This window comes from Synchiropus splendidus, chromosome 7 (assembly GCF_027744825.2).
Source record: "Synchiropus splendidus isolate RoL2022-P1 chromosome 7, RoL_Sspl_1.0, whole genome shotgun sequence".
NCBI lineage: Eukaryota > Metazoa > Chordata > Actinopteri > Syngnathiformes > Callionymidae > Synchiropus > Synchiropus splendidus.
Genome location: NC_071340.1, coordinates 10,909,112 through 10,927,895, shown reverse-complemented (window position 1 = coordinate 10,927,895; position 18,784 = coordinate 10,909,112). Strand labels below are relative to the sequence as shown.

Below are 18,784 nucleotides of genomic sequence, written 5' to 3'. Positions count from 1 at the left end.
AAACTTTTCACAGCTAAAAAAAAACACTCACTAAATCCCATAATGCACTGCCACAATTGCGGACATTAGTGCAAGGCGCATATAGACAAGCAAACATTCACATCTTTAATTTAAAGCCAACATTTTTGGACTGTGGGACAAAACTGGAGTGCCCAGAGAGAACTCAGGACAATATAGTGTCTCCATACAGATGCACACATGTTGCCTCCTAGCTGGAGTTGAGTCTACAACCTTCTTGCTGTGAGGATACAACACAAATCACTGTAATGCCCCATTTGAGCCTTACTTGGAAAATCAGCAGAGCGGATAAACTGCACTCAAAACATCTGGCAAGCCATATATGTAGCTTTTAAGCTCTCAAAATTCAGAAACACCAAATATGTTGTAGTCTATTTCTGTATGTGGCACATTATCAATTGTAGTTCTTTATTGTTTATGTTGATACTAAAAAAAAAACGAAACTTCTTTTGTATGTGTGACCTAACATGCATGTGAAATATTGTTGAGAGTGACATACACAAAGGTATAAAGGGCATCAATATTGGGATAAAACCATCTGAATACTAATGGATATATGATTATAAATGTCTTTGAATTGGTGTCAAAAATGTCTCCAAATTTTGCCCACTGCTAGCTCAGGTAAAGATTGAGGTCCTCGCCCACTTTCACCTTCACACCCACACCTTCACCACCTCCCACTGCCAGGACACAATGTCTGCCTTTGCTCGACTCCGCTCGGCTCTTATCTCCTCCCCCTGTCTGGAGGAGAGAAAATACATAATCACTGTGCCCTGTCTCAAACTGATAACCCCCAACACGAATCAAGTGGGAGTGTGTGTGTGTGTGCTTGTGTGTGTATGTTAAATATGACTGTGACTTGGTGTTTCGGTGTTGTGTGTCTACGGTTTGAGGGCCTAACTAGGAAACAGTGGGTGTTAAAGGCAGGAAGGTGATGGGTTTGATGGGGGATGGCAGAAAGGATTGTTATAATAATTTTCTGTACCGCTGTGTTGAGGAGATTGGGGGGATTTAAGAATATAATGAGCCCAAGACGAGCCCTGGGATGATTTGTCTCTTGCACAAGTAATTGAAGAATAATTCATTTAGCTCCAAGATGTTTAAGCCACAGACCGATGGAGATAGAGAGGTTTTTGACCTCTGGAGGGAGGAATCATGTCTCATTATTAGCCAGTGTCACAAAGCTGTGACTGTCTAGCATTCTGTCACAGCGCCTGGCGCGAGTGTGTGCATGTGTGTCTACGTGGTCATTTGGCTTAGCGCAGTGAAGAGAAACCATCCCTTTCTATCGCTTCAAGCCTTTCCGAGTTTGTTATCAACACCAGCACATGCAGGATTAGCGAGTGAAAGAGAGAACGACGGTGTGGGAGAGGAAATATGTGATAGACAGTAGATGGGTGCGAGACAGATAAAGACACACGTTAACCACACATGCACACTGGCACGAAGAGACTCCCAGGGCTCAGACTGCTGGTCCATGACTGATGTTTTGTATTTGTTAGAGCGGACCTTTGACCTGTTTTTCAGTTGCTGCCTCAGTCCTTGTTCAAATATTCATTATGCAGCGTCGAGTCGACACCGGCCGAGATGTTTTCATGTTTTCTGAATATGCGTCCGGGATACGTGGGTGATTGAGAATCGCTGCGGAGGTATTGTCTCAACACAGCTTTCTTCTGTCTGACTGATCTGTCTGGGACTCACCGTTATGGAGAACAACAGCATGCGTATGCATGAGTGCACACTTGTATTCACCTTGTGACTCTGTTGCCGTGCCTCTCACCTTTCGCTGCTCTCCGTGCCATCCTCTGTCACTGTCTCAAACACGCATGGACAGCTGAGCAGAGGGGCCACTACGTCGTCCTGTGACTTTGACTTTGGGCTGAAGACTTTGAATGTTAAAATCAATGACCGCACCTCCCTGTCACTTGGTTTGCAAACTGGATATACAAAACACAGTGTTGTTGTTGATGGTGATTACTCATGATAATATTTGCTTTCTTCAATTGTATGGACACAATATCATGATTGAAAACCAAAATGTGTGAATCATCTAAAAGTTTTACAAAAATATAATTTAATAATATTCATACAAATCTTAGACAAAGCAACCAATTTCCTTCCATTCATTAGTGTCTACTAAGAATTACATATTGTTTCATTACATGGTTATAATAGTAAAACATATAGAGCAAGTTTACTCATGCAAGGCTTAACTTTTTATTATTATTATTTTTTTTGTCGAAGAGCCATTCATTGAGTTTGGTCAGGTCCATACTTATTTGAAAAGAAGACTTTTACTCTTTGTTTTTCTTTTCACATTCAGTTTGGTATTTACTTTCTTGCAAATAATTCTAGCAAAGTGTGTATACATTTCAATGTGTCACATGTTAATATGACAATGAGTTTGTGACTGTTTAATTCAAGTCTAAATGTGGAAAACAAGACTGACATGCAACTGAGATATTCTACTTTGTATCATGTTAAGCATTCTAAACACGAATGAGTAACTGGTGAGGACTGAGTGAGACTCACAATAAAAAAATGAAAGCACTGGAATTCTAGCCTTCCTTACATCTTACTAAAATGAAATCTTTTTTCCAACTCATCTTCTAATGTGATAAACATTCAAGTCATTCTCCAAACCAGCACAACGACACCGCTCTCTGCCTCATTATTTCTCAATAAACTCAGGAGCTGTTTGCAATTTTTTCATCACTCTGATCCTTCTGGAGGTATTGTACTGAAAACCTGTGTAACATACGCACAGGTGAATCTGTTCTGTGAATGTTATGAAGTGCTGGAGCTGGGCCTCCTATTGAGAACATATGGGTTGTATAATATTATGAAACATTAATAAGCATGCACATGCATGTTGTAATAATACACTGATTTTTAATGATATCCCGAACTATGTGCGTACTTACGTATTTATTTTGTCTTTGGTTTGTACAAATGAAATTTTGTTCTGTTGAATTAGCTACATCAAATTAGCAGTTGACGTGAGACCTTCACAAACAATGCAGCGATTGTCCAGACTTCACAAGCTTTATGTGGCTACTTGTCATTTGGGACGCTGACGTTGACGGACAGCACCAGCCGAGATTTCATGCGGTTTTGTGCCAGTGATATCATTTCCTCTCCATGGGGTGTAACGGGCCTCAACTTCCAGAGTGGCATTATGACACTTGACGTTGTATAAATAAATGTAGTAACAGCGCCGTCTGACTCGCACACAACTCCTCACTGAGTTTGACTGTGACGCTACGCTAATGTAATAAAGTGTTGAAATATTGACTGTGGTAGACTGCGCATTGAAAACAGCTAGATATTTTCCTCATTGGACAAAAGCTTATTCTGTTTGACCTCTGACTCCTACTCCCATTTTTCCTGTTGGAGAGTGTTCTTATTGGATCCGACTGGAGCCGGCGACTCGTGTGGACTGTATGAAATAATGTTGTTTAATAGAGAAATGTGGTGCTGCAGCCATTGTCTCAGACATGGGTTGTTGGCTCATCCATCTTTGGCCACATGCGTGCACATTACTTATGTTTTTTTCTCTCCTATGATGTATTTGAGTTTGATGTGCCGCCTGGGCCTTAATCTAATGATCACTTCATTCTTTGCGAGTCTCACCATAGATTTATATGTTTTTCAATCTTGAATGTAAAATGCTGAATTATCTACAACATCTGCTTTTCATATTGTGTCTTAACAACGTTAAATATATATTTTACGGTACTTAAGGTCAGCATGAAGTCTAGATGGTTGATTTAGAGCTTCAAAATGCAGCATATGATGACAATACTTTGCTAAAGAAGTAACGAGAGTTTGATTCATTTTCCAGTTTGCTTTGCTGCAGTTACAAAAACTCATTGGGACCCCCTGTTCTGGACAAAATTAACTCCTACCAGCAGTAATTCCAGAAATTGTAATGGACTAAAATTATTTAACATAAGATATTACACTGATTATCTTGCATTCTAGTGTGCAGAAAAATCTGTTGAGTTGAATTGCGTTACATTTTCTTTTGCTATATTTGTTTCATGCAATGCTTTCCAATACAATCTTACATCATTTTTAAAATCTGACAGTATTTGATTATAGTTTTAAATACCTTCACATTACTAACAATAATACTAATAATAATTTAAGAAGCTGCAGTTGATATAACACGGCTCTCAAAGTGCTTTTACAGATTAAACAGAAGCAAGTGTACATACATTTCTATTATGTATTTCGAAACCAGCAGAAGATGAGTTTTGAAAGTTGTCAATATTTTTTTTCTTTTCTCATAATGATTTTTCTTGTTATGTGGCTTTCCTACACCATTGCATTACAAAGACTTCTACAATATCTCATCATTGAAAATTTAAATGTTTTCCATGCGCTGTGTAAATAGCAACCTGGGTCAAGTCACAGGAAGCACTCCTGAACCAAACACACTTGCTTTGTTTTTCATCTCATTTTTTTTTCTTAAGCTCACACGGTACACAGTACCACAAAACAACACTGTGACTTTGGTAAAAGAAAACATATAAAAAGTAATGTAATTGGCAATAAAAGAGTGAGGTTTTGTGCAAAGGCGTTTTTGCTGACTCCTTTATTATACCTCAACTGTATGAACTCAGCAGACTAACAAAGACTTCATCAGTGGCCGTCACTCTCTTGTTTGCAAGCATCTGCTGAATTCTCAATTTCCTTTAACCCAACTACACTCCCAGCCAATCGCAACGTAACCTGGTTGCCCTGATTTCTTATTGGCTCACCACATCAATGGGCCCGCGTCCATTGGTTGTAGTAAAGCCGGGTTGTAAACCAGACGTCAGCACTTCTGAAGATTTGGGGGACAAATGTAGTATTTGATCTGAGGGCTTTTGAAATGTGCTCCAGAAGGCTTTCCTTAATAAGCATAAATACTTAATGTTTGAGAGGATGTTTGTGCCTCCGCTGTGGGTTCTTTAATAAACAAAGTTAAAGCCGTATCTTAAACATGACTTCTTGCAATAGTTTCATTTATCAACACAACACATACTGGGCACTGACGACTACACTTCATAAGTGAACATCTGGACACACATTTTCCGACATTCTAGGCACATTTCTAGATATCTGCTTGCATACTGTACATCTCCTCACACCTAGACTCATACAAAGAAAAAACTCTTCATATAGATCGAGCTCACTGTACATGAATAATTTAGCACTTTGATCCAACAATGCCTCCTGGGACAATATGTGTCTATATATGCATATTGTGTGTGTGTGTGTGTGTTTGTATGGTATGCATTAATGTGTACATTGCCATGTGTATGAATCACCCGTGCCCGCAACAACTTCACATTTCAGGGTCCCCACCCCCCTTTTCATTAAAAACAATTGTTCATGGTGTCAGTTTAGCTGTCACTGAAGATTTCCTTTGCTCCCTCCACACACACACGCTTTAATGTTTATTTCATTCATATAGAAGGGTTTATTCACTGTGAACGTTCATTTTTATTTCATGCTCAAGCATCCATCTTACAACAAAGGTATGTGGATACACTTTTGTTTTGTTGGTTGACAAGAAGCCACTGGCGACAAAAGCAGAGCATCTAAAAAGAGAAATGTAAAGGTTTCTTTTTTCTCACTGTCAGCAGAGTGCAGCATCACACACTCAACACATTCAACAGTCTGTGTGTTATGGTGGTTAGTGTGGAGGGATGTGTTTGCATGTGTGCTTACTTCACACAGCGACCAACGTTCTTCACCCCCTCCCATGCTGTTAGGTATATGTCATGCCTATGAAGCTGACAATAGTTGGCACTGATCTCAACTCCAAGAGTAAGCTTGCTTCCTTTTTAGCCTCCGCCGTGACATTTAACACTCCACTTCCCCAGCGGCTGGAATAACACACCTCTATTATCTTGTATTCCTGGGGTGTCACCTGTGTCTTTAATGCTTTTCAGCAGGCGTCAGAAAAAAAAGCTGAAAATCGAAAAGCATTGGCTTATTGATTTATTTATTTTGGAATTTCAGTGTGCTGCAACGCTCGTTGTGGAGTGTGTCTTTGCTCATCATCGCTGTGACACAAAGTCGAGATTCTAACTGAAGGATTAACCTAAACCCTTAACTGCGCATTCAGATCTGAAAAGAGGATTATTGAAAGAGATAAAAGAGAGAAGAGAAAGTCAATCTGTTGCTTCTTCAGGAAGCTCACACCTGATGTCCAGACTCAGAAGTTCCATTTGTCTCCCAATATTGGTCAACACAGGTGACATACAAGGACATGAAATGACACGACACAATGATCACACTATTGTTTCCCACACCTTAACATAGAGTTTTGGAGTTTATTTCATGTCCATGTAGGGACAAATTGATGATCAGGACACTTTTCATGAAACCTCATCAACATAGTGGCAAGATCGCAAGTGCCTCCCAATACTGAAACCCGAACCATGAACAGAATAACTCCAACACAGACGAGCGTGTTTGAAAAACACATTCGGGGTCGGTTGGAAATGAGCTAATTGATTTGTCTTGATTGTTGTGGTGTTCTGCTGTTTCATTTGAAGTTAAACCTGACTTTTTATAGAACATACAATCAAATTGTTGAACTTTAGCCTCATAAATGTGATCATGGTGTTAAAATGTATTGATGATATTCACTCAATATATGAAGGATTAATATCAGTCACCGTATTGTGTCTGGCAGAAATCCTAAAAAAATAAATGACTATTTGAGAGTGTGTACTGTAATGGCTGTTTTTAGTTTTTAGTTGAATTTGAAAAGAAATATTCTCATACATTTCCCACCTCTTTTCAAGCAAGTTTCATCAGCAAATTTCAAAATAAACTAATTGTTTTAAATGCGTAAAATGTCATCTCAGTAGAGACCCATTTCTTTTCTTTGTCCTGTTACAGCTTCACAACCTGACTGTCCTGGATTTGCGGCACATTTCCGAGCTCAACAATGAAACGGTCATGGAAGTGGTGAGGAAATGTCGAAAGCTGAGCTCCCTGAATCTCTGCCTCAACTGGAGCATTAACGACAGGTATGGTGTTTTCACAGTTGTCGAGAAAACGGCTCCTTAACAATAGCAACACAGCCAATGGATAAAGAGTGTTCCGCCTCGTCATACGGAAATTAACAAAGTATATAAATCCACTCATTTATTTGCGTTCACGGGTGACTGCCAGTAATCTGTGGACACACACTGTACACACACTGTAAGCAGCTGAATGTCTCAATGGAAAATATGCTTGTCAGACATATTTTTATTAGTCAAGGCGACACAGATGTTTCACTCTTGACATTTACGATAAGACAGATGCTGGCGCCTGCATTCAAATAGTGTAAAACGAAAACACATTAATCATAATCCACTGGAGGACATACATTTGCAGTGTAAACACACATGCTGGCAACAATTAAATTATCATGCCATAAGACACAACAAGTGGCCATTTCCTGTATTTTTAAGAGAGGATCTGGCAATGGGAATTGAGCAACTTGTATTTTATTCATGCTCTTTTGTTTTATTCATACATTCCAATTTAATCTATCGCTTCTCTCGGCGACTGCATTCCGTCTTTGGCAGAGGAGTGTGAAGGCAATATTGCATTTACTATGGTACATGGCAACAATAGGCTCCGGCAATATTTATGTGTGTGTGACTATGATGAAGTCACTCCAGCAGTCGACTCACATGTGGTGGAAGTGGGGGTGGCTGTTGTGGATTTTACCTCTTTTCCATCAAAATGTACAAGGTTAAAATCCCCAGAGAGGGACCCGGGGTTATCAGCGCATTTCTTTGATCGAACACGCTCACGCACGAGCGCACACTTCAAGGCTGCAATGATTCAAAAATCAAATTTTCTGCATTGGTTCATTGGTCGAATTTATATGTGCCTTACTGGATTTGTCTGAATTGCCTGTGGAAATATTGGAATTTGAATTGCTTTATGGTCATTTCTTTAAAGAAGGCATTAGAATGTATGCGTGTGTGTATGTGTCATGAAAGGCTTTCTCACAGGTCTGTGTGACGGGTTGGTGTGGACAGAAATCGCGATTAGCTTCTACATCTTCTTACCTCCTCACCTTGCGCCTTACTCAGTGAGATTCCATCAATATGGATGATCTCAGTGTAGCAGATATTAACCTGTGTTGTAACTACTGCATTCACCAAACAAAAAAAAAGATTTCAAATACAGCAGAGGTGGGTAATTCAAGGACCACATCATAAACTGTGGCTGTTGTTGGGGATCATTATGCTACTACGAAACATGACTAACAAATATAAAAAAAATATTGACTTAAGTAACATGGACAAAGTGGGAAAAAAATAGATTTAAGTGAGTCTATTGAGAAGTAAATGTGTAAAATGAAAACTGTAAAATATGAATCAAAATAAATTTGGAGCAGACATTAAGGAAAGATAAGATCTATTTCAAAATATATTTTCAATTTACTTAGCAATGTATTTTGAGGAACAGGAAATACACACAAAAATGGCAAGTGAAAAAAAATGTTTGTTAGATTTATTGTTGAACTCGCAATAGCTAAAAACAAAAATTATCACTTATCTGTGGTGTAATTTTAGTGTGACCTCAAGAGGGCTGTGAAAATGCAGGCAAACGGCTGCACTTTGCCCAGGTCTGTTGTAGATGGTAAAGTATGATGACTCCCTCTCTAAAAATGTGATGACACCTTTATTTGTCATAGTTCATAACTTTATAGCTTGACTCCACATGCAAAAAAAAATCTCCAAAACAGCTTACCCAGTTCAAAGACTCAAAGGTCTTTTTGAGGATGCATCTGCAACACGCAGATGTGGAGACATAAGGTTACATGGTTTTGTCAAAATAAGGGCCAGATTGACTCAAGCATCCCTCTCAAATGCCCTCTGGGGGCACAAGGGAGTCAGAAGCATATGTGTTTCAAACTGATGGCCCTCCGCTGTGAACAGGTAAACAGGCTGAGGGAATGACCCCTTATTTACAGGATCAATTTGTCCGTCAACAATATGCCCTCGGCATGATAGAGCCTGGTGGGAGGTAAATACTCTGGACATTTTCTGTAACATTTTTTTTCCTCTGTTCTCTTATATCTTTTATTTGAGCAAATAAACTCAACATTCTTTGGATGTCTATGTTTCCCGGGTAATAGCTAAAACAGCATCCCCGTACGAGATGATGACCAATATGTGGATGTCCCATCATCCCAAGCTGTTGACAGTGGGATGCCAATCATTTGGGGTCTGCAATTTCTTGGGGTGAGAAGATGCGGTGTGCGGTAGGTGGGCTCCACCTGGCCTGTTATTTATCCTCCATAACAATGATAGCACAAAAATGGCATTGTGTTTTCCAAATTTAACAGTGTTTGATGGTAGTCATGATCAACCTACAGAGCAATTGGCGGCTCTCACTGTTCAGAAGAAAGTGGAAACTATCGAAGTTAAACTGGCATTTTTTGGTTGTGTTTGAAACACATGAGTCTTTTTTTCCTCTATTGTTTGTTTGCAGTTGGTTGAGACCGGAATTCTTCCCAAGAGCCACCCTAGGTGTCATTTGTGTAATTAGTTTATTTCATAAAGCCTTTATTGTTGTGACGATAAAAGTATTTGCATATTAATTTAATGCTCTGCAGCTCTTGCATCTCCCCCTTCAAATGGGACTTTGTTGCTGTGAAACGTTGGTGTGTGAGCTCTTCTGCTGGGCTCGAGGCTTCACTATCACATCGATGCATCTGGAAGAATTTGTGTCCTTGGTCAAGTGGCTAACTGCCTTCAAGTGAATGTTAGATTAAATTGGCTAGTTTCATTTATGAGATTTGTATTTTATCCAATTGGACTTTCACCAAATGCCCCTGTGGTCTCTGTCTCCTCCCATTTTCATAGCTTTGTCTTTCCAGAACTAGATAATTACAAATGTCAATTCATTCACTACTTAAAACTTATTGTTGGTACCAAGGGGGTCACCAGTTACTCAGGGTGAGAGAGGGGGCACCTTGGACAGCTCCTCACTCCATCACTGGGGTCAATGCAGAAGCAGCCATTCACTCACACACCTCCCCACAGAGACACTCACTCTCACATATAGATATTTTGAGTTTATTAGTCATCAGTTTATTGATTCCCGACGGGAATATTTTCAGTCCTACAAACAAACTGTCCAGCCAGATGTAAATGTAGTCAAAGTAGTAGTGTGTGGATGTGACTTGGACCCAAAGGCTGTTTCGATAATAGTGTTAGCTCTCCAAATCGAATTGTGCTAAATTTGATTCCAATCTTCAGCAGGAAATCTTTTCCCCGTCTTGTGTTGTTATCTGATTTCCCCTCAGTCATAAATCATGCAAACGGGTTAATTGGAGACTCTCCGAAGATGATTTGCTTGTCTAACATATTGGCCCTTTGAAAAATTGACTGTGTTGACCTGTCCAGGCTGACTCACATTTTTTGTGCGATGATGTGGAGTTTTGGGAGGGCTATTTATAACCAAGGTGAAAATAAATACCAGTCTAACAGTGAAATAAAGGAGAAGGTTTGCCTCGTGGTGGAGCTTAGAAATCAGCCTTTCCTCTTCCCTGATGGTGCTGGAAAACTATTTAAATCATCCTGTAGCTTTTTATAAATGTGAGAGGCAATGATGAATGTATATTTTCAGACTGCACTTTCATTCAGCTGCCATTGATAATTTCTTTTTTTTCTACGTCATTCTGAATCACTTGACAGCAGTTTTTTTTTCCTCTGTTCTTTTTGGCTTTTTTAAGAATCTTTGTAAATGCCATCGGAAATGTCAGCAGTGGCCATTCTAGGGACAGATAGACATTTGTTCTTGTCTGGTTTCTGCACCTCCTGTCACTCTAGATTTGAGGAGAGGGGCTTGGGGCCATTCCCCCGTCCCCATCATTTCTCTTTTCAGCTCCAATGCCTGTTCATGCACATCACATGGATCTATAGATTCATCCATGCCATCGCAAGAATGTCATCTACGCAATGTCCCTTGACTGCAAAGACATTCCTTGTGAGGAATTTGCTGTGTACGGACGTCATTTGCAAATTAAGAAAGCAAGTCCAATTTTTATTTACTGGGGCCTACCTCAGTGGAGCAGATTGGCTGTCAGCAGAGATTAACGTCATGCTTAGCAGAGTAAATACACCAGGCAAGCTACTGTTGCCCTGTTGTCAGACATGATGGGCTAAAAAGATTAGCAGGAAAAAAAAAAATCAACATGGTGTAATGGAGCCACAGTGATTAGGTGCGGCAGATGCACATGTATGCAGAAAGCAGATTTCCTCGTCATTACATTTGGTTTGATTTCCAATTTCAGACTGCTTGCGTCCTTAATTCTGACTCTCGTTCGTGCATCATTCCTCCTCCAGTCGTCTCTCTCATTTCGTATTTCACTGCGTCAAACCCTCAAACAGAGGTGATTATTTGTGGCAGACTGGGTGTGAAAGTGTGGTACAATAAACACGATGCTTTGGTTGTTAATTTTGAGTAATGGCAGCGTCAAACTACACTGAATTGATGAGTATTATGATGCTGCGACATTTGCATCAGGATGCTTGAGTTACTCAGTGGAGAGTAAGTGTTGCTTGGTTTTCTTTCCTTGCCGCTCACTCCAAGGTTTGGACTTCCCTTGTTTCTGCCAGGTCACTTGATTTGCCAAACAGTCAATGAACAGATCTGCATTGTTGGTTGAGCGGCTACAGGTGATGCATATCTTTGGGAGTTCAGACTGTCGAATCTCCAAGATGCAAGTGAGAGTAAATGCTTTTGTAGGAAGCAGTGTGTTTAAGGAAGTCTTGCCGTTTGCTTACAATTATAAAACATTGTTTATTCTGCATCGCAACATGCAGAACACTGGCACAAAGTGGCTTGCAGGACGGATCAGTAACAAGAACATAGGAAAATAATGTGTCAACACATGAAAACTTTTATACAGTACATGCCTGGAGACATGAATATGGTGGGGTAACATCAGTGGAAACAGAAGTAAACAGGATGAGATCCTGTCATTGCAAGTATATAAAATTTAGCTTTAAGATTATTTTAAAGCTGGAGATATAAGTTGCATTTCTCATCTTCTCCAGCTGGTCATTCCATAGTCGAAAGGCCCTGTCTTCTTTCATCCAGAATGAGCCTATAAGAGTTATATGGCATTAGACCGAAGTTTCCTTCAGGAAAGCTGGGAGAGATTAGAGAAAGCCTTCTTTACAGCATTCAACTCATCCATTTCTTTGTGGTTTCAGGGATCAAAAAGGAGCAGAACAAAGAATAATCTGATAGTTTATGCCCCTTTTACATGTATTTTTAATCTTCATATTTTCAGATCCTTTCTTTCTTCCCTTCATTTCTGATTGAATCACTTTATACATACTCTCTGTTTCGCCCCGTTTGGCTCATAAGATTCATTATGGTCGTCTCCCTCAGCCATTCTGTGCTGCTTTTTTTTTTTTATTCAGAGATAGTTTGACTGTGGTTCAACAAGAAATGATGATTGTGTGCGTTAAGCACAGTTAAGCTTACACAGGTGAACATCCACCGTATGCCCTCTTTTATTCGGATGTGTTTTTTATTAGATAATATCAGTTTATCTTTTTTTATTTGCTTTTGGATCATAAACAAGTCTCTGTCCATTCTAAATCCTCCTCTGCACATACACATCTGTGCAAGTACTGGTACTTAAGATTCACAGCTGGTGAAATCTTATGATGACTGATACTGAAGTGCACACAAAATCAATGATAACCTTTTAGCCATGAAAACATTGTCAATTGCATTTGTATCCATTTTCATGCCGTTTATATACCTGGACTCAGAAGCGCACTGCTCTGTTTATGAGGAAGACCTTGTGAGGATTTCTTTATAATGACCATATTCTGGTGACAGTTGTTTCCGAAAGAAATGTGTTGCTCTGTGGCATGTGCTTATTTACTCTTTTAATCATTGATCTTAATGTTTCATCTGTCAGAATTATGCCACACTCTTTGCTGGGTTTGAAAAATTCATTTTTCTCTCTGTCCTTTGATTAACGATACTGCAAGATTTAATACCACCTCTGTCAGTCTGTTTTCACTTTACCACCCCGAGCCATCTGTGCATGTCGTTTCTGTAAAGATATTTCCACACGTGGGAACTGAGGCCAAACCGTAGCACATGGAGGCATTTCCATTCGCTTTTACAAGCGTCCATTCACACCATGATTCAAGTATTTCTGCACTCATCCTTGCGAACAGATCTGCTGCGCTCCTGCAAATGTTTGCACTTAAAACTGTTATTTTATTCAGAACACTATTGGATACTGCAAACTAATATCCGCCTGGTGCGAAGCAAAAGACTCAAGCGCAGTCGCTTATTTGGTTCGTTGTCGATTATAGTATGAGAAAGGCAGGAGAAAATCTTGTTGAGGAATCCTATATATCATAACTAATGAGTTCTTTCAATATTAACAATCCTATAAATATTCATGGAATATTTCTCTATTCATTATAACAAATGAATCCAACATCAATCAATTAAAGTAGTCCATAATTTTTTCACACCCTTTCCTTCTTTTTTTCAATACATTGCATGATTAGGAAGCTGAGGCACATTTTAAACATCAACCTTCTTCTTCAAAACCCATTTGTAAATAAAGTATTTTTTTAAAGGCCAAACTCTTCATCTTCTCTCTCCTCACTTTGAAACAGGGAACATATATTACCACTGGGAACATATAATTAAATTACTTATCAACAGAAACAAGTGAAAAAGTACTACAAAAAAATGGTTTTTGCCTTTGTTCATGCATGTTGCTTTCGACGCTTGGAACCTCAAGCTGCTAATTTTGCAAAATGAATTTGTCACTGTTACTGACGTCACAGGATAAGCAACATGTTTTGTAGAAACTTCTAAATGTTCTATCTGTATTTTTCTTTATGTCGAAGTTTAGGTTGTCAAGACCACATTCAGTTGAAGTGTATACATTAATTACAGTTCATGAGGTCTTGTTGTACCATTAAAAAAAAATAAAAACAGATTGGATCTGGTTATAATTTTCATAACCACATTCTGTGAATAAATCCAGATAATTCGCTGTTGTCAGAAAATTTGTTGATAATACTTCATACTAGAATGATTGCATACATGCTGAGTCATGTTGCTGCACCATTGTTTAGGCTATTTTAAACGACGATGGCACCATGGAAACCGTGTCTATCGTGGCCTTTTTCATACACTCCAGTTACAGAGGCTGTTCTCCTCACAGCATGTTGATTAAAAACAACCCCTCTATTCAAAAAGCTGTTTTCATTGTCACTGCTTGTAACCGTTGATAGCTGAAAACTGTCCCATAATATATTTTAAAAACCAAAACAGATCAAAATATTATTTTTTTTTGCAACTAGAACATGTGGTCACAATATATCTTTTCCGTTGTTTTTTTTATAAAAATTCATCTTGACATGCTACATTTTGGTCACTGAGAATCAAAAATACAAAGTTACAAGGTTGCTTTACATTTGTATTTCAGTGACATTGATCCGAGGAGTTATTCAAATGGAAGACAGCAGAGCTTGAATGTGTTGTCTGAGTGTGTAGTACTTATAAGAATGGTCTGGGTATGTCAGCATACAGGTGTCAGCCAGTGGGGATCCAGGCTTATTACGGGTATTCAAAATCTAGGGTCAGAGTGTTGCCAGAATAATTTAAATAGTTGAGACCGTGGGTCCCAGCTGCCCTTGTATCTCCATGCTGGAGACCTGCCATTTGGCCTTTGTTTGAAGAGCAAAGCTGTAATTTTCGTCAAAATACCTCTTTTCGCCGTGGCTTTCAGACGAGCGGGTCAGGCGAAAAAACAAAAGCGCTTTTACAAACGATTACTTTATATGCTTATTCTTTCATGCCTTGTTTCCTTATCATGAAAAGAGCACATGTCCTCGTGCCCTTGTTCCGTCCCGCCAGCACTTTGTATAATTTTGCCTTGTTCTTTTTAAAGATCAGTTCGCTTTGAAACATTCTGTCTCCACTCTTCCTTCCTTCCTAGCCATATTTTCATTGATGTGTGCCTCTCTTCTGCCTTAATTTCTTCCTCTGCCTTCGTCTCCCGTCTTTCTTCCCCCGTACCTTTATTGTTGCACTCATTTGTGAGCTTGCTTTCTTCTTACCCACGGAACATCGGTCGCCCCACAAATGAGTGCTGGGAGAGCAAAGGGGAGAGTGTGATTCAGGGCCTGAGAAGCAAGGTTTAATGAAGCCGGCCTAAATGGATTTACTGCTTTCCAATGAGCTGCTGCGTCCCATGTGACTGACTATCACCTGGGCCATTGTGTTCAAGTCCCCCGCCCTGTGCTGTTACCTGTTTGTCTGACACTTCAGTAATTAGCCATCACTATTGAGCAGAGTAATTGCATATTAGCGGCTATGTTCTGTAACGCGAGACTCACAAGTGAACGTTTTTATGCTAATGTTCTGAAACAGGCCCGGTTGAATACCCAGGGCTTAGAGTTTGTTAGAAGGCCAATTTAAAAGAGAATGGAAACACCACTTTTTCCATGTGCCAAATGCATAAACGGGTGCACCGTGTCTGCTCAGATTTGTTTCACGGCATGTTTGTGTGCTAGTCTCGAGGGATGAACGCGTACAATGTTTTCCTCTGTGGTTGATTTACTGCTTCAAATTGGTGTTTTAAACTGGGCTCTGTGATGGGATTTGAATAACCAAGTAAATCGAAGCTATTACCTGCTATTGTTGCACACCTGGCCTTTATTAGAAGCTCCTGGGGACAGAGTGTGTTCTGATTGTTATTCCTGCTCTCTCTTCTGTTATGTAAATAGGAGCCTGTTGCCTCTGGAAAATTTGCAGACTTCAACTTGTTTGCAACCTGGTTAAACAGAGAGAGAGAGAACGCGCTCAACTCCTTTGAGTTAACTTTGTTGCATGTTTCCATCAAAGTGTGACCACTATTTGGGTGTTATCATCTAGTACTTATGTGCTGACAGTCAAAATACTTTTAACAACTTTTAAAGCAAATTAATTCAAAATGATAAGAAAGTAATTCATATGAAATAAATATTTTATAATAACATTTCTCATGTATAAATATAAATCGCATCTTATTAAAATATGATCGATTTAATCTTTATAGTTTTTTGCTGGGTATCACAAACTTGTGTCCGTGGGCTTTCTCACTGAGCGTTCTTAAGTTTCCTCTAGAGGAGTGAGAAGGTTGACTTTTTTTATTTCTAGTTGAATCTGTTGGGTTTGCTCAGTCTATCCAAGGTCAAGAGGTTTGATCTGCTGGCAACAAAATATTTTTTCATGTTTGTACTCAGTGGTTTGAGCAGACAAGGTCAATTGGTATCCAGGCTTTTCGTGTAGTCCTCTTGTCCTCCAAAAAGGCTTTATGTGTCTCTGCTCTTTTTCAACTAAATTGAAAAAAAAATCAAAATAATAAAAACACGAAGGATAAGCGACAAATGTATGGAATGTTGGACACATTTGGAAAGTATTATAAATTATTTTATTGAAAGCAAGAATTAAATATAAAAACATGGTCTAGCTTCCACTGATTTCCAGCACGGCTCAAGCCGAAGTGTGTCTGGTGGTCTTGATCTTCCCGTCCATGCAGCTCACGCCGCCGCCCTTCAGACGCTGTTCAAAGATTCTTGCAAACAGGTCTTTTCATCTTCACCCTTAGTTATTTTGTGTTTTTCTAGTCATGCTTTTGAAACTACATTTCCTTCACCTCCTCCTGTTTTTAATCCTTTTCTTTTTCCTCACTCACTTCTCGTCTTTCCTTCATCCAAACAATTTTTCCTCTGCAACAAGTTTCCGTCAGATCCCCTGGGAGCCAAAAACTATGAGAGGGAAGGCTGAGAAAGTTTACCTTCCACTTGCACACGTTTAAAAGTGAAGTTTTTTTCATGCCCTCATTTTTATGGATTCATGTTGAAGATTCTCCCAATTTGTGATTGTTTGAATCATCTTCAGTTCGGTTTCAGCAGCTTTTAACCGTCTGTATGTGGAGTTGTTTTGCAGCGCACCGCCCTGAGAGAGTTATATACAAATAGAGCGAAGCACCAGTGACCTTGGGATATGTGTTTTGCTTGCGAAAATGCCGAAGTAAATGCAATGGAAATCATACTCCTTTCTCATTTGGAAATTCGAGGCTTTGTCTGAAAACAATTGCAGGAAATGCTGTGGAAAGAAAGTTGTGCTTGTCTGTAGCATTAAATATTAGTATTCATTTGTTGCACACTTTTCAATCGTTATTCACCATCAACTTGTCCTACAAGCGAATGTTTTACACAAAGACAAATTGGACGTGACAGGAGAGGTTGCAGCGGCAGTTTTCCACACTGTCATTAATTCCTGCAGAGTAAAACAATAAACTGACCAGTTGCATCCTACGTGGCCTCTTGTCTCTGAGACTATTAAACCGGAAATTAGTTTGTTGAAGGATGGCACGCAATAGCTGATCCTCGAGAAGTGCTTCCAAAAGTCCAGGGGGGTTGTGATCACTTGTTCCATGAGTGTTGTATCGTTGTTTTATTCATATTTTACATGTAGTATTTTACTTGTTGCTCTAGATTTTTAGGCCACTCTTCTTTTCACTTACCTGCCTTTGTACTTTTTTTCACCGTGACCAGTCGATTTATTTCCAACTCTGTTGTCACTTCTTGACCCGTCTGCCAGAACCGTCTCTTTAGACAGACAATCCGTGCAATTGAGGGGGAAACCTGTCTCATTAACAGATTAAAAGAGCGTGGATGTGATGACTGGTTGCGATGGCTCTTTAAACACGAAAAGGCTGGAAGCTATTCATCCCCTCTTCATGATTAATGCTAGGTATGAAAAATGCAATCATGCAAATCTCTCTGAGATCAGAGCCTTTCCCAGTGAAATAAATGCTGATGGCACTGTTGGGGGATGTTACACAGGGATGTGGTGGGCAGAGAAAAAGTCAGTGATTGATGGATGGATATGAGCCCCTTTTGTTTTTCAAACTTCTTGTCAAGTATGAATCGTTTTTCATCTATCAAAGAGCCCCTGGTTAAATAAATATTTTCTCTAGCCTTGATTTAATGCTTTTTATTATCCCATTATACATGTGAGCGCCGATGACTTGGCAATGACTTCCTACTTATTCACTTTCAACACAAGAAAATGCAGCTCGAAGGGCTTTCAGTGGTTACAAACATAAGGTGCCACTAAGCCTGACACTGGACTCAATCTTCTTGTCGGCCATTAATCTCATGCACCTCAATAAATATTGGAACATGATAGATTATCAGAGGGAATTTTAATATAGATTCATGCAATCAACAGTGGAGAAAACGGTCGTGTGGTTTGCATATAGGAAGCAGTGCTGCCAGATAGTGAATAATGAGAATCAAAACATGAAAAATAATTGTAATGTGAAATACATGGGACTTGTGGTTGAAATGCTTTTTACAGACAGTCTGTTACAAAATTTGATGAGTTTCAACATGCTTGACTGTGGATACCTGGTGTCCAGATTACCAAAAAATGTAATATCCATGAAGACTCGCACTTGACCCGATATGGTTCAATACCCAAATGTATCATTTTACAGCCATGTGTAGAACAGCCTGTAGTTTGAACTACATCGTAAACATCTATTCTATTAAGTGATACGCCAAGTTGGAGGGTACTTTTGTTTCTATTTGCAGCTTTCTGAAAAGCTCACCCGTATTTAAGCAGGATTGCTATAAATTGACTGAAATATCCCTAGCCAAATCAAAATCGAATGAAATCATCGAAAACAATTTGGGAAATC

At 39.4% G+C, this 18,784-nt stretch overlaps 1 protein-coding gene across 2 annotated transcripts in view; it reads left to right on the top strand.

The window, feature by feature from the left end:
- Positions 1-18,784, top strand: part of fbxl17 (F-box and leucine-rich repeat protein 17) — a 208,267-nt gene that overhangs the window by 64,819 nt on the left and 124,664 nt on the right. For both annotated transcript variants that reach the window (XR_008415590.1, XM_053871447.1), the window contains exon 8: positions 6,922-7,052. Coding sequence is in view for 1 of the 2 variants with exons in the window: in XM_053871447.1 (XP_053727422.1) it covers positions 6,922-7,052 (131 nt within the window). In the remaining variant the exon portion in view is untranslated. The remainder of the gene's footprint in view (positions 1-6,921; positions 7,053-18,784) is intronic.